The sequence below is a fragment of the Triticum dicoccoides genome, chromosome 3A (assembly GCF_002162155.2).
Source record: "Triticum dicoccoides isolate Atlit2015 ecotype Zavitan chromosome 3A, WEW_v2.0, whole genome shotgun sequence".
In the NCBI taxonomy this organism is placed as follows: domain Eukaryota; kingdom Viridiplantae; phylum Streptophyta; class Magnoliopsida; order Poales; family Poaceae; genus Triticum; species Triticum dicoccoides.
In genome coordinates this window covers 736,575,907-736,602,167 of record NC_041384.1, presented here as the reverse complement: position 1 = coordinate 736,602,167, position 26,261 = coordinate 736,575,907, and the positions used below count along the sequence as shown (strand labels likewise).

General features: G+C 41.9%; 1 protein-coding gene across 1 annotated transcript; it reads right to left on the bottom strand.

Moving 5' to 3' along the window:
• Positions 1–23,106: 23,106 nt before the first annotated feature.
• Positions 23,107–24,758, bottom strand: LOC119273577 (cytochrome P450 89A2-like). Its single transcript, XM_037554692.1, has one exon. It carries the CDS (start codon positions 24,739–24,741, stop codon positions 23,257–23,259), a length of 1,485 nt encoding a protein of 494 aa, XP_037410589.1. The 5' UTR covers positions 24,742–24,758; the 3' UTR covers positions 23,107–23,256.
• Between the last annotated feature and the right edge of the window lie 1,503 nt (positions 24,759–26,261).

Here is a 26,261-nt window from a genome sequence, read left to right as displayed (position 1 = left end):
AGCATCCTTCATGTCAGTGTCTCCAATGACAACATTAGCGGTCTTGCCGCCTTTCCCAGGATGACGCTTGTCATAGCGATTAGGGCAACTAGGAGACCAATGATCAGGATACCCACACACATGACAAGCACCTTTCTTCTTGCCATTCTTCTTCTTGAAGTTCGTGTGTTGCACAGCCTTGTTCTTCCCATCAAACTTTACTTTTCCATCAAACTTGCCCTTGTTCTTGAACTAGTGGGGCTGGAAGTTCTACTTCTGTACCACATTGGCACTAGATCCTCCCTCAATACCTCGAGCACGTGTGTTCTTTGCTCTCGCCTTTTCTTCCACATCAAGAGTGCCAATGAGATCCGGGACGGAAAACTCCTGCCTCTTATGCTTCAGCAAGGTAGCAAAGTTCCTCCATGAAGGGGGAATCTTAGTGATGATACCTCCAGCAAAAAACTTGTCCGGTAGCATACAACTGAAGTGCTCAAGTTCTCTAGCAAATGATTGTATCTCATGAGCTTGCTCAACCACGGAGCGCTCTTCAGTCATCCTGTAATCATAAAATTGCTCCATGATGTACAGCTCAGTGCCAGCATCCGAGACCCCAAACTTGGCCTCGAGTGCATCCCACATATCTTTTCCATTATCAATTGACGCATAAGCATCAACTATGTTCTCACCAAGAACACTCAAGAGAGCAGCTTTAAACAGAGTATCCATTTTCTGAAAAGCTTGTGCCCGTTGAGCATCAAGCTCTCCTTCAGGTTTGCCGAGAGTGGCGTCATAGCAACTCATGGTTTGAAACCATAAGACCGCTCTCACGCGCCATCTCTTATAGTAGATACCCTCAAACATAGGAGGTCTCGTGGAACCAGCAAAACCACTTGGGGTAAATTGCCTATAATAAGGTTTTTGGATTGTTGGAAATATGAGCAATTTACCAAATGATTTTATTAACAGAAATACTAGATAAAGCATGACTAATATAGTAGAGATAAAACAAGTCATGCGTTCTGACAGACAGAAGGAAAATAGATTCTGCATATATGAACCGTAGCTTATCATATCTATAGCAGACTGTAGAACTAGTTGCATATATGAGGTAGAACCTAACATATTTAGGGCAAGTACTAGTACGAGAAACTGTGGTAGGATATCTAACAGAAAGAAGAACACATACGGGACAGCAGCAGCAGTAGCACTAGACTTGAGGTCGGTGTCCTCGCCAGCCATGTCGTCGAGGAGGTTGTCGACGTCGAGGAAGAAGTAGTCGTCGGGGAAGTAGTCGTCGGAGTCCGGAGCGTCCGTGACGAAGAGTCAGTCAGTAGTCGCGCAGAGCGCTCCCCAAAAACCTTATCACCCTTCTCCCTTACATGACTCAAAGAGGTGCAGTTTCGGAGACCTACTGTCCCGACCTGCGGTGCACGCCGCAAGCCGGGATGAGGAAGACAGCAGGAGCTCAGAGATTGGAACCGATGGCGAGAGGAAGGAGAAGTTCTGGTGCGTCTCTCTGAGAGTAGCGACCTCCCTTTTATAGGCGCAAGAGAAGGGGCGAGAGGCTGCGCCGGGAGCTGAAGGGAACGCGGGAGATGAAACGAACAGACAGCAGCCAAAGGGTGCAGCGTTCGTATTCAATATCCACTACAGCAAAAACTTTCTAGCTCCCGAGTGACCTCTCATATACCCGTAGTGCGTGGCAAAAATTTAGACATCGGCTCGGCTCATTCCCGCAATCCGCGGCGCGGCGGGCGGCGGAGGAGGAGCGCGCGTGGATATCCCTCTTGTTCTCATACTCGTACAAGTGGGGAAAGCACCTCCCTTATAAGGAGGTCCAACTCCCACTAAACTAGCAATGTGGGACTAAACTTTAGTAGTATCCCTTGCCTTGCACAAATGGGCTAAGTGGGCCTCTAGGATTTATTAGGAATTTCTGAAATAGTTATTGGGCTGCCCAAAATGGACTAAATTCCAGCAATAACAGTAAGTGAAATTACAGTAACTAAACCTTGACTTGCATTTCTGTAGCATTTTGATTAGGCTCAAAATAAAACATCGTCAAATGTCCCGTAATAGGAAAAACATAGATATGTACATATTGTTTAACTCAACATGTACAATTTTTTAATATGTCATGGGTCCTTACACGCTTTAGGCGCATTAACCCATTAACTCCATGTATTGTGTACGGACACACACGGTTGTACCCATATAATCGAAGAGGAGAATACCGTGTGATATTTCTCCTTTTTATTTATTTCCCCTATTTCGTCAAATCCTACCCATGGGTGTATTAAGATTATCAGAGGATCAACATTCAACTAATACAATGTTGGTTGAATTACTAATGATCAGATAATGCAATGTAGGAAACATGGAATCCTGTTAATAGCTTGATTAGATCAGTAAACAACATAGATTTACCCCAATGGCAGTGTTAATATGAAAATAGCACAAATCGAGAGACTGAAAGCTTGGTGGTACGTAGGACGGAGTGGCTGCATGTCGCCGTGACACCAGTCTCTTGTCTTCAGTCACAAAGCATACAATTCCTGCCAGATCAATTTTCAACCATGCTTAGCAAATATCTGGAATATATATCTTTCTTATAACTGTACATCAATACCAGAAATACAGATTGCCTGTTACAGATTAGCAAACGTAATACGGACTCCCTTCTCCAATTCATCTTGAAATTACGATATTAACGAACAAAGTTTGTCAATTTTGTTGTACCAATCACATACAATCATACAATATCTCTCAGCAACTGTAATCTAATGCTCTTTTGTCCGTACACTGTACTTAAGCTGTTTTTCTCGTTCCTGTCTCTGTTGCTACAGCTTAACTGTTTTGTGTTATAATACAATGATAGGATTCTACCATGTTGTAGATAGTTTTTCTGAGCATCATTCTCGCGAACAGATATACTACGACACAAAAGATACAAACTCAGTAAAGGAAAACTACATAAGAAATGATCAGTGACAAACAATATCATTTATGTACTGTAAGAATTCAACTATTCACGCTTGAAGTTATCTACTATTCATGCTTGAAGGCCATCCAGGTAGATGACTATCAATAAAATGTGTAGTTATCAGCAACCATCATTCCGAACGCTATTATTGCATAATAGATCTCCTATTTCTGCCAAAAAAAGGCAACGATCGGTTGACGCTATTTACTTTTTATAATTTCTTATACTGCAGCTATGTTGCCCTTTCCAAATTAATACAACTCTTGGTGTATACTATACTGCAACTTATTTCACAAAGCAAAAAATCAAGAGTGTCAGGCGGCCTAAGGCATCTCATATGTTAATCAATTATACTAATTACCATAGAACTAAAAAATAGATGCCAGATAATTAGCACATCCGACTCAACTGAATACACACTCCTTGACTCATAAATCACATGGTTAAAGCAACAAACTAATACTCTCATCATGTCAGACTAAGTCCTTTCTAATGAAAGCGAAAAGGAAAATATATCATACTTCCTCAGTAAGATTTAATAGAAACAAACCATATAATTCATGACAAACTGCCCACTCCAATCTTCCATCAAATAAACAAATGTTGCAAGACAACTGCGTACAGTTGTGGAGTTCATAAGCTGTCAGATTTGACTATGAAGAGGTAGAAAGAAGTACCTGGTCAGACCAGAGAGGGAGACACTATTGTCTCATAGCGCAAAAAGACACCCCTAGTCAGTCTCCCGTAACATAGCATGGCCATCCTCCTTCCATTGCCCCCTCTGCAACCAACCCCCCCAAGCTACATACAGTCACATTCGGGTAGGTTGAATTGAAATAAACTGACCCAACGCTTTCCTGCAGCCACAAACGTGTGCTCACCAACATATTTAATAAGCTTCAGACATAAAAATATATGCATCTGCAATTAGTTAGGAATTGAATCAAGCTTTTTTTGGCAGAAGGAACCTGGGATCGAGTTTTTGAGATAGGATCATAAGCCATTGGAGAAGAAACCGGCGGCAACACAGTGGCCGATCATCGCACAAAGAACGCAGTGGAGACCTTGGCCAGGAAAGGAGATGACTTGACTTGCGGAGATGTGCTGGCTGAGTTTGGATTTGATGTGGATGTGAAGGGGGCAGTGGATACTGGAGACCTTCGCCAAGAGCGTGGGTGAGGAAGGGGAGCATGCTGGAGGCAGCGAAGACTTGGGGAGATGTCCGAGGCGGAGACACCGCGATGCCATCAATCTGTTGTACTTCCTCCACCCTGCACCCTCGGGAACAATGACTGCAGTTCGATCCGACTCAACACTTCTCCACTGCATCACCCATCCTAGATTGTAGTCCGATCGGATCATGCATGGAAGGATCTCTTCCTCCAGTTTATCATGGTTCAAGCTTCAAGGAATGGGGTAAGAGAGAAGTTGGATGGATCGTTTCTGTAGATAGATTGCTGCTTCTTTTTTCTTTTTGGGATCTAAGGAGATTGATTGCTGAACAAAGGGAGGAGGTGGTGTCTGCGAGGAAGAGTTTTGTTTTGAGGAAGAGTTCGCTAAACAGGTGGGACAACACGCAAGGACTCCTCGAGATTTTTTCTCCTCGAGTTTTCACGAGTCGATCTAGACCGGTAATTATTTGGTCCCGCTAGATAAACGGCTTGTAAATTCTAATTAACGTGTGATTTTTTAGGGAGTCCGTGATTAGTATAGGTATAGATATAGATAGATAGATAGATATGGATAGATAGATAGATAGATAGATAGATAGATATAGATATAGATAGATAGATAGATAGATAGATAGATAGATAGATAGATAGATATAGAGGTATAGATAGATAGATAGATAGATAGATAGATAGATAGATAGATAGATAGATAGATAGATAGATATAGATATAGAGGTATAGATAGATAGATAGATAGATAGATAGATAGATAGATAGATAGATGGTTTGTAGTATGCTACCTTATCTGGTCTGTCACTCTGGCAGGCTTGAGGACTAAAGCCTTGCCAACGCCATCAGCCGACTGGGGCCCAAAGAAAAATGATTCAGATGATAAAGACCGCCTGAAGAGAGAACAACAAACATGAATATAAAATAGGATTAACTAAACATTGTTGTCTCAGCCCACTAAAGCTAAAGGTTGGCCACTCTGCACACGGTGGCCCACCACAAGCGTTTCAGACCCTAAGCGGGGCTCGAATGCACTATTTTGGAGTTCAAGACACGCCATGATAGGCGAACGCCGATTATGTAAACCGACCAAGATCGGATCCAGGATATAGTGTTACACATTATTGTAATCTTTACAATGTGTATACTGATCTGTGTACCGACTCAATATATTGTAACCCTATTTCTTACAAAGTACGTAATGAGGAACGGTGGCCTACTGAGCGGTACGGTTCAACACAACTCCACGCATCATAATGTCGTTTGACCACAATAATGTTGTTATGGAGAGATCCACAATGGCGTAGGGGGGTCCAAAGAAAAATGATTGAGATAATAAAAGAATAGGCTAAGGAACTACTCAGTTCGTGGATTGGGAGCGTGTTTAGGTTGTCGATTATGGTGTTTGCCGCTAACTTGGACTACGACCTCAACGCGACCTAGTCCTCGCTTGAAAAGGGCACGCCACCATTGCAAAGGTTTGTCAAGACCAATAACAACCTGGTCAGATTGATATAGGAGAGTGACCTTGACCATGGCTGTTTGCATGATGGTAAACACATAATCTAGCATAAACAAAAGATTTTTTACCGACAGAATTGATTTAGGATGAGGGATGGTACAGCTCGACTGAGCCGACCATGCCTGCAACAAAATGATGACCGTCCGGGATTTATATATCGCATGGTCCACAAATAAAAGTCTGTATGGCCACCCACTATTTACCTGACAACTCGTGTCTAGATCCATCCATTATATCTCTGAACATGTAGGACAGTAGAACAATAAAGGTGATAGTAGGCCCATAAGCCTTTTGATTGAATTGCATCTGACCGTCCCACCAATTAAGTGAGCATAAGAGCTGCATCTACATATAGTTTGGAAGACGTACATTACACCATGCAAATATGTCTACAGCTTTAAATGCAAGGGGATCATCTCCTGCCTGGACCGTGCTACTTTACTGTCACAGACTGCCGGGTAATGTTCTATAAACCTACTTGACTTGGATTCCTATATGTATACCACTCCCTCCTATCTGAAAAGACTTTCGTAGGATGTATCAACGACAACTATGTGGTGAATAGAAAATATTCACTCGCTGGGCTCTATTACAGCAGGACAAACGAACAATGTGGTGACGGATCAAAACATCCGAGCCCACCGACACAACTCAAAGATATATGCATGATCCAAGATGGCGGACAATGCTGCACACTAGAGCGGACGACATAAATGAAACCCAACCCCGCCAGGCGAGCTACTAGATGTCACATTAAGTCTGTGAACTTAATCGCATCTAGTTCCACCTACTATTTAACCTAGAATTCACGTTTAGATCTCACAACCATCAGACTGCCAGTCTCTGTCTAAATCTTTAAATGCCTCTTTTTCTATAGGTTCGATAATAGGATTGTTATCACAGGCCCATTGATTGTTACCGCACTACCAATAGGCCTTTGAATTAAGTTGGATCTAGTCCCACCATCTAATTGAACATAACAGCTGCAGCTGGTTTGCAGCACCTACATTATTGTACGTTGATAATACTCCCCATATTTGAACACACATAATGCCATGACATATTACTATGTATAGTCAAGAATCAATCGAGATATCAAGGATGCACGAGGTCTGCCAACGTCAGGAATGGAGAAGCATGACTACTCTTTGGAGACGACTAATGGAGGCTAGGAGGAACGCAAGTCACAACAACGGCGACTGGCAGTGGCGGCAGGTTCGTGAGCGGGAAGATGTTCATCATAAATATTGATAGAAACTGCGGGATAGAAGACCTTGTATATTCGCTCGCCCGGATCTATACTTCCAGCTCAAACACATACAGTAGCACAAACGGACAATGTTGTGACAGGTCAAAACATCCGAGTTGACCATGCCTCCACCATCGACCGACATGGCTCATGGATATATGCATGGTCCAAGACGATAAAGAGTGACGCACAGGATAGCAAACGACATGAATAGAAACCAACCCTGCCAAGAACGAGATAGTAGATGTGACATTAAGTTTGTGTATTTAATCGCACCTAGTTCCACACACTATTTAACTTAGGATTGGCGTCTAGATCCGCCCACTATTATCTCAATCTCACAACCATCAGGCTGCCAATATCTCCCTAAATTATTAAAATGTTTTTTTGTTAGGTTGGATAGTAAGATTGTTATTATAGGCCCATTGATTGTTACGGCACTACCAATAATTCTTTGAATTGAATTGGATCTAGTCCCACCAAATAATTGAACCTAACAGCTACAACTACTACGGTGGTGTTTGGTTCTCTAGTCCTAAGACTTTTTCTAATCCCAACTAAAAAGTCTCTAGTCCCTAAAAAGTTTCTCCCTGTTTGTTTCTAGAGACTAAAAAGTCCCTAGTCCCTTCCTAGAGGTTATTAAATGACCATGTTGCCCCTAGTATATAGAAAAATAACAATCAAACAACACCATGGGGTGGCGGGCCAATGGGTGCATGGAGGGGCATTGTTGGAAAAGTCCCAAAAAGTCTCGAAAAGACTCTCCTTGAGAGTCTTCTTCATTTAGTCTCAAATGCCTAGTTTAGTCCCTAAAAAGTCCCTCCCGTTTGGTAAAAAAATCTCTAAAAAGGACTTTTTCTAGTCCCTACACAAAAAAAATCCATGAAAACAAACACCCCTACAACTACTAGTTTGGAACACGTACATTATTTCACGAGTGTATGCTGTTAATACGCACCTTATCTAGGACCATGTAACGTGCCAATCGTCTCTTGGTTGGGCCGCGCATTAATGTCATAGACCCAATTTTCTTGAGCTCGCTACGTACTGTCGCAAACTGCCTGATACATTTTTATAAACCTACTTGTCTTGGATTTCTACATCTATGCAGTAAATAGGATACAACCCTATGCAAAGATTGGTTATCTTCAACATGGCGACTGGCGCGTTTGGTAATGCATGAGAAAGCACAACTAAGAAATTGTAAAATTGTACGAGAAAATAGAGTACAAACAAAAATACAATAATGAACTAATCTTAAAGCTAAAAAAATAACATAATCATTCTAAGATTGCTAAAAGGAACCCAATACCATTGATTGTCAAAATTGTTTATATATTTACAGTATGTCATAAGTTATAGATATTAGCACAGATTAGGTCGTAATTTAGCATAGCTAAGTACTCCCTCCGCCCGAAAATACTTGTCATCAAAATAAACGAAAAAGGATGTATCTAGAACTAAAATACATCCAGATGCATCCTCTTTTATTCATTTTGATGACGAGTATTTCCGGACAGAGGGAGTAGTTATGAAGTTGTAATTTTTGCTCGTCTTAGAACATAACTATTGCTCTTTTTTGCTAAGCTTAGTGTAGTTACTTATTAACTTCTATTTATGCTCTATTTAGATATTTACCGTGACTTATAGATATTAGCATAGCTAAGCAATTATGAAGTTCTAATTTTGCTATGTTTTGCTAATCTTCGTGTAATTACTCACTACTAGGAAAAGGCCTACTAATGGCGCACTACAGGTGCGCCACTAGTATCACACCATTAGTATTTTTTTACTAATGGCGCACCATGCAGTGCGCCATTAGTATAGCCCACGGTGCGTCATTAGTATGCCTCCCAGTATTCATGTGCTTTGGCATACTAATGGCACACTGGTGGATGATGCGCCATTAGTGTGCTCTGGCTTACTAATGGCGCACTATGTGGTGGTGCGCCACTAGTATGAATATTAGAGATTATTTTTTTCTTTTCTGATATTTTCACAGGTTACAAAATATATTATTGGACAAAATATAGATAGCACCACACAGCAACGGCAGATTCATCGAATACAATAGAAGATTAGTCTCCGAATACAATTCATCATATTAGTCTCCGAATTCAAAAGGCCGAACAAAGATAGAACATTACAAGTATCGAGACCGCGAGTAGCGAGTTTGTCGAAAGTAATACTAATCCTAACAAGTCCTACTAATCATCATCATACAACTTCTACTCGTTATTGATAACAAGTCATACGATCATCATCTTGATAGTCATCGAACCAACCCTACTTAATTGTTCTTAGCACATGATCATCAGTATTAGGCACGACCTAAATACCCTATTTAAGGTAAAATAACATAAAACAATATAGACCCTGACTCTCCATTGTGGAGAATGAAGATCATCCTGTCTCCAATTCTTGTGCTTCGCTTCCTTTTGCTTCCAAGAACCTCCTTACGACTGTCCATACATTTTTTCCATCCTTTGATTTGCATGTCTCCACTTCTTTTAGAAATCTCGTATGGACAGTTCAGATTCGTAGGATGACCTGGCTGTATGTTCAAAACATTAAGACTACCTTTCTGATACATCAAATGAGGCACACAATTCTCTGGGATTATCTATTGAAAAACATAGTAATAACTTCATAGTTAGCAATGATGTACTAGTTTTAGAAGTATGCAAAAGATGCACGGATGTCGTAATAGTAAAAAATCTTACCAGGGTATCTCCATGGTAGTTACCGTAGTTGAACACATGTACTAGTGGCACGTATTGACCATAATGTTGAAGAATTTGATTGTAGATATTGTAATTCTCAAAGTCAGTAGAAAATCCGACCAGATGATTTTTTCTCCTTGTAAGTTGTTAATTCGGAGCCATCGGTGTAGTGGGTTTTGTCTACCATCTCCCGTACATTCTTTGAACAATGAAAATAAGCTGTCAATGGAAATAAGTTGTCAACTATTTTGAAATAAATAATATAAATTAGCTAATAACTATGTTTGAGAAACTCACATGGCGGTAGAACTGGAGGTGTATCAACAAGGACCCAAATGTCCATATTGTCTTGCTCAATTTTAGGATCACCAAGATCCATGGTGAGAAGCATATCATCATCAAAACCATACATCTTGCAAAATGCTTCCCAATTTTTGCAACCAAAATGGGTTACGCTCCCAGAATTATACAGATTTACTTCAAAATCCACATCGTGATGTGTCCTTAGGTGAATTTTCTTTGTGTCAGAAATTTCATGGTCTTCAAAATCCATCCTCTCCAAGACATAGCGTCTTGCATGGCATGGGATAAGCTATACTCGAATTGTAAAAGATGAAAATTACATGTTGAAATAGTTGAAGTCATGCTTAATTATGAAAATAACACTTGTCGTCGTTGCGTACCGTTTCAACTTCAAAGGTCTCCTCATGCTTAATGCTGAAGCGCCGATCATCGTCCAGGTGAGGCATGTCGCACAGACCTCGATCGTCGTGGCACCAGCCGCACTCCCCCGGGAGACTTTCATCGTCCGATGACGACATATCCTACGTTCATAATTGAAAACTACATAGGATGAGTGGTTCCTCTTCCAAATTAGGGTTTATCGATGACGAGCAACTGACATTAGTAATAACTATGAGTTGATATCACACTTCTATATGTATAACACAAGAGGAAGTTGATCCTACTTAATTAAGTACTAAGATACCAAGGCACATGCATTTGTCGCAAGTACCCCATATGTCCTATTTTTTTAGCAAAGTCATGCAAAAATTCACGAAAAATTTCAGCATGACCTTTGCTGAAAATAGGGCATATGGAGTATCCAAATTTGCCAGAACGGAAGTTAATCGACATTCTGGCAAACTCAAGGGCCTCTCATGGTACCTGCAAAATAATCACGACACGATGGTCGGAGACAAAACCCAGCAAACTCCTTCCCTTCACTCGGGGTACATCAATATATCTTATAGCCATGAAAAATAATACCAACTAGGATCGGTATGACCTTCGTTTTTCATTTTCTGTATGATCAATTAAATCTTCTGCAAGCTTATATGAAAAGGTTCAGCAACTTGAAACGTAACTCTTGCTTGGTGTTCCAAATCATTTCATTTATATTTTAAATAATAGTAGGAATTATTTCATAATAGAATTTACCACAAAAACAAATTCCTTTAATGCCATTTTCAAACTCTGAGTTGCCTCTGTTGCACTAAAACTAATTCAAATAATTTTTATAAAATTGCCACAAAATTTTTGGGAGACCCTTAATTCCTATAAATCATTTTTGAATAAAGACCCATCCTACTCTTTTGAAATTTTTGAGAGAAACACCCACTTTTCCATTCCGATCCATTTTCAGTTTACAACTACAACCCTATTTCCCCTAGCTCCTAAAAATCTATAAAATTATCCCAACACAAGAACAGTACCTACACTCCTTTTTCCCAAACATCTCCTGACCACAAGTTCTAAATTTTCAATAGGCCACATGGATTTGCTGAATCAGCATAAACCTTTCATGTACCAAAAATGCAGCATTTTCTTGGCACGACCAAGCTACTTCACGGTAATTCATATTTTAAGAATTCTCACATTTCATATATCGTCTTTTTCAAAACAAAAAAAAAGTATCTATGGGGGCTGCAACTGCATGTTGTGTATCAATGTACCTTATATATATCACGAATCTAAACTAGACAAACACGAATCTAAACTGAACAATTAATAGGTTGCAAGAATATATAAAATCTGAACATTACACAATTCTGAACAGTACACTTCTCAAATTCAAAGAAATTTGAGAGAGAGAGAGAGGGAGGGAGACAACAAGGATTCAGATTCAGAGAAGTGCGGCAGGAGGGAAGTGGAGAGGAGGAGCAGCATCAGTTTTGAGGTTTCAGAGAAGAGCAGTGGCAAGACGTTGAGAGGAGGAGCCGCAGGAGTAAAGCAAGAGGGAGGAGCAGCAACAGGGCGAGGGCGAGCGCGGCCGTGGGCGGCAACACGCAAGTGCATGTGTGCACGGGCGTGGCCAACTGCAGCGACAGCGCAACAGCAAGGCAACGTAGGAGCTTGACGACGGTGGCTACGGCGACGAACTGACGGGGGAATGGGGAAATCGGTCAAGGGCCTCACCCAGGTGCTCGACGATGATCTCGGGAGGTCGGGGTTGGCGGGGGCGGAGCGATATGACGAGGTGGAAGAGGGAGGCCGAGGTTGGGGAAGACGACGATGGCGACGATACGGTGCAGCTCCGGTCGATTGAGAACCCGTAGATGAAGAAGAAGTCGACGGCGGTCCTCCTGGACGTCTCCGTGCGGCGCGGGGTGACTGGTGGCGGCGCAGTGGGTCGAGGCGGCGGCGGAGCAGCAGGTCGAGGGCTCGGGGAATTGGGGATTGGGCTCGGGGAGGAGGCGGCGCTCGGGGGGAAAGGGGTAGAGGGGGGAAGGTTAGCAATGGCGCACCCCCCGAGCGGTTCGCCATAAGTAACATTTTTTAGGTAGCAATGGCGCACCACCCAGAAGTGCGCCATAAGTAACTTTTTTTTTGCATAGCAATGGCGCACCAGCCAGAGGTGCGCCATAAGTAACTTTTTATTAATATTTTTTGTTGCATCTAATAATTTTTTAGAAAATGCATATGAATATGAAACAGTAATAATTTTTTATAAAAACATTAATAATTTTTTTAAAAATATCATCAAATTTGTTATTTGAAAATATCATCAAATTTGTTATTTGAAAATATAATCAAATTTGTTTATTTGGATTTCTAGTTGCATTCATTTGTGACGGTGGAGCGGGAGAGGGTGCGGGGGGTCGTCGGCGGCGGTGGAGCGGGGGAGGGTGAGGTGGGTCGTCATGAATTCAAAAAGTGCCCGTGAAATAAATTTAAAAATATTCATGAGTTCGAAAAATAAAAATGATAGTAGTTTTGCAAAAAAATGATTGTAGTGGCGCACGAGGTGAGTGGTGCGTCATTACTAGTTAAAACTAGTAATGACACATTGTGCCCTGGTGCGCCATTAGTATTTTTGAAAAAAAAATATGTTAGTAGTGGCGCACCATGGGCGTGGTGCGCCATTAGTGTCTATCACACTAATGGCGCACCAACACATGGTGTGTCACTACTATATAGTAGTGACGCACCATATGTCTGGTGCGCAATTAGTGGCCATATCATCTATAGCCTTTTTCCTATTAATGACTTATTAACTTCTAACTATGTTCTGTTTAGATATTTAGTGTAAATTATAGATATTAGCATAGCTTAACAATTATGTAGTTGCAATTTTCCTCTATTTTGCTAAGAGAAGTGAAGTTACTTATTTTTGTAGATATTTATAGTGACTTCACATCGTTTAGCTTTCATATTTTGTGTGCATGTTCTTACTTGTAAAATAACATAAACTAGTAGTGTGACCCGCGCATTTGTGCGGCTATATATATTAATTATTGTTTTCTTCATTTTTCTTTTTCATTTTGATTCGCCCCTATGTGACTATTTACATGGAATATCATTGCTTAAATCAAGTCGTTTGTAAAAATCTTGTGGTAGTCTTTTCTTTCCATATATACATGGTTCCACATCTTCTCATGGTAGTGTAATTAAATTGATTATTTAGGCATTTGATGTAAGTTTTGTTCTTAACATTTTGGCTAAAAGGTTCTCTACTATTGCATGCTATTGTTATAATTGGCATTGTTCTTTTTATCTGCCATTATTTTATCTATGGATAAACAATGTATTCGGTTTAATTTATACATATATAAGAGGAAACACAATCAGGCTATGGAGACCCCATTTTTGGTCTTTATTTTTTTGTACGACAACGACGTGTCACGGGGAATGATTAATGGTCTAACATCAGCTTATGCAACGAAAACCATATATTTCCACACATACCTTAATATTTCTCTCTTACACTCAACTTCGTGAAGAATCAGTATTTCCACTACAGCCAGATGTTATTGATAAAAAGTTAATCTTAAACATTTTGACTCTTGAGCGATAGACAAATGATTATTTATATGTCGACGTTATGAGCCATCCAATCCGATCACAGAGATCCGTGTGAGTACAAAGGGATAAGAAGCTATGAATAACTATCGAGGAATACGCATCTATTTTCCCTCGCTCAATTTTTCAGTCTGTTGCATTGCATCAATATAAATTTTAATAAAATGGTAATCAGGTCACTGGTTTGTTTAAAACTGTATTCCACTTTTAGATGTATGGGTAGCATTTTGTAGTCAATTAAATCCCATCGATGAATTTGTATAATGTTAACTGAGTTTTTTGCGAGAGAATCTAAACTGAATTGTGCTAATAAGAAAAGGGAATATTATTTAGAACCACAAATATAAATCGAGTTGTGTTCTCTATTATGTATACCTGTTAAGGAGTATTCTTTTTGTTAATAATCAGACTAATAATCTTGATTAGGTGTTAATCAAACGCTTATCTCTACTTTAATTACAGTAATGACTACATCCGGCGGATGGATACGGATTGTAGCGTTCCTTTCTTTTCAATATACTATACTTTTTGTTTGCGGTGGACTGTACTTTTTAAGACGAGTGGATACGGACTGCATCTTTTCTTTTTGCTAGAAGGTATTATACGTGTTCAGAGTGGACTCGTTAAATCTAAACAGATTAGTCTAGTTTACCATATATGTGCACGTACGTGGTGAGGAATTCACTTTTGCTTGCCTAGTTTAATTACAATCGGATGCCCACATGCCTCTTCGCACATGCTTATGCATATTCATGCATACGTGACAACTTTTTCTTTTTGAAACTGTGGAAACGTGACAACTTGATAGTTCAATATGTTGGTACGCACACATTAAGATGTTACGTAATTTTTTTAAATCTTAGCCATTGTTATTTTAATCGAACGGTGTAAAACTATTAGCATATGTGGACGAACGTGATGGCTTATTTGTCTCTTGTTTTAAGTATATAATAGATTATCTTGTAAACATTGTGTGTCAGTTCTTAGTTGTAAAAGAACATGGATTATCTTATGAATTTTTCATATCCTATACGGCGGGGAGGAAGCCTGGAGACTACTATGTGGCGCCTATGAAGGCGTAGGAGTGGGCCTCCGCCCACGGTCCACTGAAGCCGGAGTGTATAGGATAAAGACTTGTGAATAACTAAATAGGTAGAAGACGACGACCATCTATTGAGCCGGCGTCGTCGACTGAACGGGCGTAGAGCAAGACAGTGAAGAACCGGCGGCCGTCAAGTTGCAGGAGCCGGGGGACTCTGTCGACTGTGCAGCCAGCCTCACTGTGCTTTTTTTGTTTTCCCTAGCCCTCATCCCAAACGGTTATGTAACTAAACACCGTATCTGATGTAAGTACTTCTAAGCAACGGTTATATATTACTTCCTCCGTCCCAAAATTCTTGTCTTACAATTGTGTAGATACAAATGTATCTTACACTAAAAATGACTAGATACATCCGTATCTAGACAAATTTAAGAAAAGAATTTTGAGATGAAGGGAGTACTTATGTTGCTAATACTCCGTTTCCATACTGTGCTTTCACATAATGACTGAGTCGTGCACACGGACCATTTTTCAGTTTCTGATGAGGGTTTTGACCGGTGTACACAGAGACGTTTTAGTGTAGTGGCTTAACTATTTCATCGTCTAATTACATCAACCCAAAACGCATGCATACTGCTAAATTTAACATGGTCATCGGCAATACGACCGACCAGTCAGACGCATTGCCATCATTGTACACGTAGTACGTGTAACAATGTTCATTGTAGTTCTTCAAAAAAAATGTTCATTGTAGGGCAGAACCATTCGTAATTCAGAGTGTTGGATGGTTCTGAAATACTACGCCAATAGCTCACCAAGAGTGAAATGACGTTCATAATCGTTCACAATGTTGGGGAACGCACTACACAAAACAACAATTTTCTAGCGCATAACGAAGATCCAATGCAAGGTGTGAGGCAAGGAAACATACCCTTGTCGTCTGTCGAACTATCGTATTTAGACTGACAATAATCAACAATCATGACACTGAAAAACAAGCGAATGTAAAAAGGGATACATTAGCCACTAAGCATTGCCTGAAGTCTGAAGACAATAAGGATCAAACAAACCATGACAACCTAGCAAAAGTAGACACAGATCCCACCGCCACAAAAATAATACACGCTGGCTATACATCAACCCTAACATACACGCAATCGAGATGCCAGCATTCTAAACAGCCATTATATATCCACCGCCAATACAGAAATTTAGACCGGAAGTAACAAACAACCGTGACACCGAAAAACAAACGGAACATAACCCACACATTGCACGTATATCAAACGTGGAAGCAAAAGGGGTACATTAGTCAACAAACACATGTGGCGTACCGATAGAAGTAATCCAGAAGTCGAGGCGTCTTCCAAACCAGTTCGTAGACGATCCCAAGCCAATACACGACTCAGGACCGAACCCGAAGACCAAGTGTGACTCTGAGTCGGACCACGACTCCCGACAAAAACCAAGGACCAAAGGAGACTCCGAGGCAAAACACATCTCCTGACCAAAACCGGGGGCGAGATGCCCCAAAGAGTGGCGCACGATGAAGACAACTCCTGGCTTGAAATTGGGGCTGGAGACAACACAAATGAAGCAGAAGACCCCAAGCTGTAGGAAGGGGGCAAACATGAAGAAGCAGATGACTGCTAACCCACACAGCCGAGGCACGCTGCGCGTAGCTGCGACCGATGGTAGCCATGGCCTGCGAGGACATGATACAAATTCTTTCCGTTCCACCAAATCCTGGGTGCACCGATTCCACATGGAAGGTTCCACCAGCCCCTCGAAGTGATTGGCAACATCCTGTAGCTCAAGCGAGAGAATGGACGACCAATTGCTAGTTGTGAACTGCGGTGGGATGTCCTCAAAGAGGAGAGGGTGATGTAATACAGTAGAGATAAGTATTTCACTCAGTTAAGAATTAAGGTAATCAGTCCAGTAGAAGAACCGCATAAAATTTCGTTAGCAGCATATGCACACACAAAAGCAAATAGTTGAACCAAAGCAATCAAGAGGGTTGTCAATCTCCTTGGAGGTTATTCGCAAGGATCAAATCTTTTAGTGCTAGATAGATAAAATAAATTGCAAAATAAAATGACGTAGAAAAAGTCCAGCCAGGTATTGTTGGATTTTATATATGTTAAAAGTAGACACGGGGGCATAATTTTCACAAAGGCTTCTATTTCGAACACATTGCATATGATGGATAAACAAATTACTGTTCGGCAATTGATAGAAAAGCGCATACATATGATGTTATTCATGACAATGATCACATATATAGTCATCATATCCGAGACAAGTAGACCGGGTCCTTGCTGCATCTACTACTATTACTCCACCCATCGACTGCTATCCAGCATGCATGTGGGTTACTAAATTAATAACAAATGGAGTAACACCTTAAGCAACATGAAATGATATAGACAAAATAAACTCAATCAATATGAATAAACCCTATCATTTTATCCTTAATAGAACAATATAAATATGTGTCTTGTCCCCTACTTTGTCACTGGGATATAGAGCACCGCAAGATTGAACTCATCACAAAACACCTCTCCTATTGCAAAATAAATCAATCTAGTTGGCCAAACCAAACATATAGATTGGAGAGAAACATAAATCTATAACAATCGTGCGTAATAAAGTTCAGAAAATAATCAATTACTTTTAATGAATAATCTAATTATAAACTAACAATTCATCGGATCGCAACAAACACACCGCAAAAGAAGATTACATCGAATAGAACTCCAACAAGATTGAGGAGAACATATTATTAAAGATCAAAGGGAGAGAAGAAACCATCTTACTACTAGCTATGGACCCATTGGTCCGTGGTAAACTAATCATGCATCATCGGTAGGGCGACAAGGATGATGTAGAAGCCCTCCGTAATCAGTTCTTCCTCTGGCAGGGTGCTGGAGAAGACCTCTAGATGGGATCACGGAAGAACAGAAGCTTGTGGCAGCGGAAAAAGTGTTTTGGGTGGCTCTCTGTTGGTTTGGGGAATATTTGAGAATTTGTAGGCTTAGAATCAGGTCAAACGTAGTTACGTGGGACCCACAAGCTTAGAGGGCACGACTACCCTGCCGTGGCGCACCCTATGGTCTTGTGACTCCCCGGTATGCCTTCTGGTCTTCTCCCAAAACTTTTAGGGTTCCTTCTGGTCCAGAAAAAATTAATTCAAAGTTTTTTCCCTTTGAACTTCGTTTGATATTGATTTTCTGAAAAGTGAAAATGAAGCAAAAAAACAGCAACTGGCATTGGGCATAAAATTAATAGTTTAGTCCTAAAAATGATATAAACTAGCATATAATTGCATATAAAATATCAAAGATTAATAATATAATAGCATGAAACAAGCAAAAGCTATAAATCACTACAGGAAATTTGTTAATTCGTGACGGTAACAGTCCGTCATGGAACAGGAGAAAACCATCATGGGTGCCCACCCATGACGGAGTTAATGTCCTTCATGTATATCGCGTCATAATTTGACATCATGCTGCCCATGACGGTTTTTCACCGTCATGGATTTTCCCCAGGCCTGCCCAAGGCCCAAACCATTGTGACGGAACAATCCGTCATGGACTAACGCCACGTAGGATTTTCAATTGACCAACTGCGATGACGTGGCTGCCTACGTGGACACTTTTTTCTGTCACAGAAATCGTCATGGATTTAGGGGCAATATAAATTTAGTTCTGCCATTAGCCTATTTCATTCGGCCCAATTTTCACCAAGTACATTTTTAAGCATAATGCGTTCCACTAATCATAATGTAAACTATGGCCCAAGACAAAGTATTTCCAAATTTTCATACATACATATATGAATCAATATGCAATCATCCACAGGTATTTACAATATAGAAGTTTACAAGATCCTTCAAGAAATGGTAATTTTACAATATAGGTTGACAAAATATCACTCAACAAAGTTAGAAAATAGTACAATCCAGCTCACACAAAGAGAACAATTAAACTACTCAAGTTATTATTCATCTTGTCGTCAGCCCTCCTGATGGACACTATGCATATGTCATGCTGATTGTTATTGGCAGCACCAAGTAGCCCACTATGCAATCATACCTAGCATATTTACAAGACCATTCGGTATGTTAGATATAAATAGATAGAAGAGAATTGTAACAAATGTAAAAACTGAATAACATAGTATCTGCTACATATAAGTTTCATGTAGATCTGTATTAATTAAGACAACCAAATTATGGGTAAAATATGAAATGTTAAGTACTCTGCATATCATGCAAACAAGAAATAGAAAAACACTTGTCTGACAATGGGGTACAATACATAATACAATGCACAAGATTCATTCAATTATCATGTGTAATGATACTTGACAGCAAAAGATGGCATGTACCTGTATGTTCAAGAGAAAGATACACAATTTTCAATTGTTTAGTTTGGTAAAAATAGAGACCTGTACGTTTAGGAGAAGGATATGGAATTGTTAATCAAATAAAAAATTATAGATAACGGACACTAGATGCATGCATCGATGCTTTGAACTGGACACTTTCCCACGTTTTGAGAACATCCATGGAAACCAAACACAACACTTGACCGGATTTGCAGCCCGCCTCCTAAACAAGTTGTGTACGTGCCCCATATTTTGAGTGAAAAAACTAGCGACGGGAGTAGCTCAAAAACATCAAAGACTTGATGTGTTTTGTAAGTTTATCTGTGAACTTTATTTGATAATTATGTTGCCATTGATGGTTAAGGCACTATGGAATTTCGAGCATGACTTCATGCCTCCAAGCATCTAGAAGTAACGTGCATGTAGAAATATAACACTAACTGCAGGTATAAGCCATCAAGTAATAAATTTAGCATTCCTTCAAAGTTTTAAGCAATGAAATGACTTGCAGAAATATATGTGCAGACCTGTAGAAGAACATAACTTCAAAGCACTAGCACTTTCATTGCCCCGATTCTAGTTACTTCAAACACAGAAGATTAACAAAAAAAAATTCTAACGCAATGTTGACAGTTTACCGAAAAGCTTAGCAATAAAACTTGAGGAAATTGTTTATTGCATCATTTACTAGAAATTTGCATAACACAACACTTGCTGCCAGACATTGGACTAGTCATGCAAAGTATATGAATCGTGAGTATTATGCCCATTTTAATCCACTTTACATTGCTGGGGTCATTTTACTCTTCTGAACATATCCATGTCATGGGGAAAATGTGAGGAGTGTATTAACGACCTAAATATAAGAATATTGTGAAATACAATGTTATTGTACAATGAGGGGTCTACTTTGTGTTTCCAAAATTCTCGAAGGGTGGTCACTGCATTTACAAAGAAAATGAACAAACCGTGTTGGAACATCGCACCCCACTATCTGCCACAAATATTACTTGGACAAAGTGGTCAACTAAGTAGATCCCATGGAGATAAATCAAGAGTTCCAGAATTTGAATGTTCAGTGGAAGGATAAGATTCCATGGTACTCTTCTCCTCGGCAAAATGGCAGATAGCATCATCACCTGCCCCACTGGCAATAACATCCTTGCTGCATGCACAGAGTAGCAAGGAATCAACAGGAGGATCTCATGGGCGTTTACTTATTGAACTAGCAGCTTTAACTAACTAGATGATCTCAGAAATTCTACATTGCTACTGCTCGCAATGCTAGTTGGCTGTAACTTGCATGTGCGAAAACAAAGTACGCACGTTTTGTGCATCATGGTTCAGTACAAGAAAATGTGAGAGCCCTTGGAGAACTGTGCTAGTGTAGAGCAGTAATCACTTGGAAAGGAAAGAAAAACAAAGCGAGAGTCGACCTTGTTCTGTGGGGAATCATGGTGGTCGGGGCGGACGATCTTGCTGTCAAGCTCGAGGGTGGGATGCCGGTCGTCACCATCCATGGAACTGGAGAGACGGAGAGCTCCTGCTGATCTGAATCGAAGCAAAAAAAACTCGATTGGGGATGGGACAGAGAAAGAATGAATGGAGGAGAAAGGACACGATGGGGTAGGGAGGGACCTTGTGCGGGGTGGCATCGTCCCTAGCAAGGTCGAGCTTGTGCCTCCTACAGGTCACAGTCGTCGTCCTCTCCTCGTCCCGCGCTGGCTGATTCGAATCTCCAGACGGCGAGGCAGCAGCGCGGCCTGGGGGATGGAGTAGAAGGCCCATGCAGTAGATCCATGGCCCTGGTCGTTGCTTGCGAGCAGCAGCTGCTCACCGCATCAGCTATGGTTGGCTTCCGCTTCCATCGGGCCGCTTCAGCCGCCATCGCCATGGATCTTGGCTGCCCTCATCGGTTGGAGGTGGGGAAGTGGAGGCCAAGGACGGGGTGGAGAAGATGGGAGGCGTGGAGGCGGAGGACGGGGACGAGGTGATGCGTGGTGGTGGAGGACGGGGACGAGGAGATGCGTGGTAGTGGAGGACGGGGACGAGGAGATGAGATGCGTGGTGGCGGCGGACGGAGAAAAGAGATAAGGGACGGGTGTGTCTTAGGGTTAGCCTTTATACGGGGAAATGTTTAGGGCTTCTGGCGGGCTTGCGGTGCTGTACCAGGCCGTTCATGATGATTTTGAAATTGTCACCGAAAATCCATCATGGGTTAACAGGTTTCTTGTAGTGAATATGTTGGAGACGATTTAGCATCCCCAAGATTAATTTCTTCTCTTACTTGAGTACGTAAATGATAAAAAACAAAATTTTCATGTGGAATGCTATCTAACATGTCTATCATGTAATCTCTTTTATGGCATATAAATTATGAAGGGATGAAATAACAATATCAACATAATAATATCCACGAACATAAGCATAATCATTAGACATCCAAAATATATGATCATTAACGAATGTTATCCCTACTCACTTTCTCATATTAGCAATGATATGACTCCATCTTCGCGGCAAATATATAAATCAGTAGCACCCCAGTGTTAAACTATCAGCATTTTTAACTCTCACGCAATACATGAGCGTGAGCCATAGACATAGCACTAGGGGGAATAGAATGCAGTGATAGGGGTCAAATTATCGAAACGGAGGAGGCAAGTCTTGCATCAACTCGGCGGATCAAAAGGCTATGGAGATGTCTATAAATCGATATCAATGCGAGGAGTAGGGATTGCCATGCAATAGATGCACTAAGAGATATAAGTGTATGAAAGCTCAATACTGAAATTAAGTGGGTGTCCATCCAACTTGCTTGCTCATGAAAACCCCGAGCATTTGAGGAAGCCCATTATCGAAATATACAAGTCAAGTTATATAACGTTAAATTCCCGGTAGTATATGGAAGTAACTAATATAAAATTCTACCAAGCCCATAATTCGATGGGTCGGCCTAGGCACAAGAGGAAGTGATGCCCATGGTGACTTCGTGTGGGTGGTGAGGAAAAGATTAGGAGGAGCCGAGGCGCTCGAGGAAGAAGAGACGAGAGGCCGAGAGAATGGGGAATAGTGAGCATTGTGCCTTGACCACAGCAAGGGTTTAGATCCCGAATGCATTTTATTTCTCGCAGGGCACCGATATTTGCGGTTACCGCGGTAACGACAAAATACCGGAAATTTTTTGGATGCAATTTCAAATTGAATTTTGAATTTAAAGTTGTAAATATTCTATAGATAAGCACTGGACTCAATTTTATCAGCATCCTCCTACTGGCGTAGTGGTTAGGTCATGTATTAGCCTCTCTTGCCTTCATGTTGCTGGATCAAATCACACCTACATCATTTTTATTTATTTTTATCGTTGTTTTGTATCTCAATCTCATCTGCGATAATGAAAAATGGTTCAGGCCGGCGTAAGCTCGCCATAGCACCGTCAATTTATTATTATTATTTATTTTTAAACTAAATAAGGTGAAAAAGGAATAAACACAGCTTCGATACGAACCCTAGACCCCAAGAAACATGAAGGGAATTTTCTTGCTCGGTACATAGATTTCTGGTGGTTTGGCAAGAAGTGCGGATACCGGGCTGTATCCGAATATATTGGCTGGTACCCAAAATCACTGCTCAGATAAGAGTTTGGGGGATATTTTCCGGCCAACCATGAGCCGGAACTCGAGAGTGTTGCCGAAAATATGCTGAACCGCTACAGTATACTGAAAACTGAAACGAAACACCAAAAGGACAGTTTTTATTATGCTAACAGACAATTTTGAAGAGGAGACAACATTATTCAAAAAGAAATGTGATGCGATCAAATTAAGAGGCCGGGAGGTGGTTTCTTATTTATTAGTCATCCTCGTGAAGTAACTAATTAAGCCCTTGGGATGATGCGAGCACGGAGCGGGTGCTTCATGTTGATGGCCACAGCTAGCTCCTCCGTCATGTCGATAGTGTCTTGTTCACCTTGTGCTGGCGGCAGCCACTGGAACTCCCTCACGAGGCTGCCCACGAAGTACTCCGCGTGCAGTATGGCGAGCACGTAGCCCGGGCACATCCTTCGGCCGGCACCAAAAGGAGCCATCTTGATCTCCTTTGTCCCGGTGATGTCCACGTCGTGGTCGTGCAAGAACCGCTCAGGCTGGTACTTCCTCGCCGCGGTCCACACGGTCTCATCGAGCCCAAAGTCGCCCACCAAGAAGTTGATGTCGGCGCCCTTGGGCACCATGTATCCACCCATCTCTGTGTCGCTCTGCACGCCATGTGGGAAGACTAAGTGGGCCACAGGGTGCAGCCGCAGCCCCTCCATCACGATGGCTTTGAGGTATGGCATCCCGCTCCCGCGCAGCTCGTCTTCAGTGAGCTCAGGCTTGCCCCTCACCTCCTCATACAGCTTGGCTTGGACGTCGGGGTGCTTTACCAGGTCCGCCATGATCCACTCCAACAAGGCCAGGGAAGTGTCCATTGAGGCAATCATGAACTCGGTGCAGAGGCTTACCATCTCCTCATCCCTGAGCGGGCGGTCCCCTTCTTCTGGCACGCGCAGCTCCAGGAGGGAGTCGGCGTAGCATCGGGGGCCACCGTCACCCTCGGAGCCGCCGCGGGGCGCGCGGATCAGCGGTAGCATCAGCTCAATTTGCCTCTTCCGGAGCGCCACCCACCGCTTTCGCAGTAGCCTCTTGGTGATTTGATAGACGAAGATGCCCTCGAAGATGGGGAACCTGCTGACGGCGTCCGAAATCTGGAGCTGGAGCTGCTGCATCTCGTCCAGCGCTTCCTGGCCAGGCGTCACGCCGAAGCACATGCACGTGAGCAGATTGAACAAATAGCGCGCCAAGAATGGCCTCACCGTAACAATGTTCTCGGATGATGCATCGCGTTCGCGGCGCAGCGAGCCAACGAACGCTTCGCAGATGCGCTGCCTGGCCGGCGCAAAAAGCCTGACGCGGGATGGGTGGAGTGCCTCCAGGTGCAAGTTGCGGCGGACCAGACGAAAGTAGGCCCCAAGGGGAGAGGCGGCCATAGAACCCCCTAAAAATAGCTGAAACATATCGTTCGGCGGTGGGCGGCTGTCGAAGTTACCGCCGCCCTTAATGAGGGCGCTATGCGCGAGGCGGCGGTCGGCCACGAAAACGAAGGTTCGCCCGAGGCAGACGGAGATGATGGGGCCATGGCGGGCATGCAAGCTGCGAAGTACTGAGCCAAAATGATAGAGCGGCCCCCCATGCATCAACATCTTGGCTAAGAAGACCAGGCCCGGCGGACCAGGCGGGAGATTCTTGCGCCCATGACCTTTGAACATAAAGATGATGAGAGGAATGGAGAGGGTGATACACAAGAGGATGGTGTGCCCGTCCATTGTTTCTCAACTTTGGCTACACAGCTGGCTATGTGATGAATGACCATCTTTTGTGGCCACTATATATATAGTACTATCGTGAGTGCCATTTTATAAAACAAACCTCACATTTCTTGACCATCAACTTGCAGTCCACCGTCCAGTTCTGAGGTTCCTCTCCCTTCGCTCATACGTGGGGCCCATGTACTGGCCTGACCGTGACTTATTAGTACGGTGCTCTTTTTAGGAATAGTAGGGTTCCGTAAAAAGCCCACGCTAGTAATAAGTCGGGGCCAGCCTAGTTTGTACACTAGTAGGAAAATAGGCCTACTCTGGTCACTTTATTGGTGGCGCATCTAACTGTTATACCACACCGATGCCGATTTCCACGCCACGAGAAAAGGTGAACGCCTTCGCCTTTTTTTCTTAGGGTATCTCCAACAGTTTGTATATTAGCTTGTTGGTAAAATATGCCATGTCATCAACCAACACCTTAACATACAACAACTCCAATGGGTTGTATCTAGTTTGCCCAATAGAATGTGAGATAATAAATAAGGTGCTCTCTCATTCTACATTGAAGCTTGTGCAAAGGGTGTTGGTTCATGTACATACAACCTTCTTCTCTTCCCTCATTTATTATATGACACATCATCAAAAATCCTATATGGCAAAGTTTACCAACAACTATCTTACAACCATTGGAGATGCCCTTAGAGCAAGTACAATAGAGCTGAGTCAGCTGGCTATAAGAAATAAATTAATATATTCTTGCTTAGTTGGAGGGAAGAAAGGAAGAGAGAGAAGGTAAGCGAGCTCTTGGTGAAGAGTCATCTCTAGCCCGTGCCCCTAGGCACTTTGTGAGCGTGAAATGTGAGACATATAATAAAAAAAATAGTACACTCTTCTAATCAATTATTGTACATATTGGCTATAAGATGGGCTATAGATGACATGACAATGACTTATAGCCAGCAGTTGGCTATACTATTAACCATGCTCTTATGTGGACCTAAAAAAGAAAGCGATCAGCAGCTCCAAGTTTATTGACGATCTCAAGATTGTCAAGGTTGGGAGGCAGGCTAACATGGGGGCACATGAGTTAGCTAAATTTAGTTTTGTTAGTAGGTCTGATGGTGTACTTTGTAATTGTGTTCCGCCCTGCGTGGCTACCTATGTAATGAACGATTGTAAGACTCTTGTTATTTGATCAATATATGGGTGGTGTTTTTTTCAAAAAAAAAAAGAGAAAAGGTGAACACCGCCAATAATTAGCTACTATCGGTGTGACACTTCGCGATGGGAAAAAGTCCATTTGAAACCCAAAAACTCGTACAGGTTTGGCAAATCAAAACCTTTAGTCCAAATCCCGGTCGTTTGCACCCTATATTATATAATCCTGGTCTAAATCAAACCCTGGAGTCATTAGCCAAACAAGGATTGCAAAGAACGGACGGGATAGGTGGCGGATCCTATTTGCCGCCCATCGTTCGGAGCGCCCGTGGGTGGGGTGGCCCATTACGCGGCAACACATGTTGCTC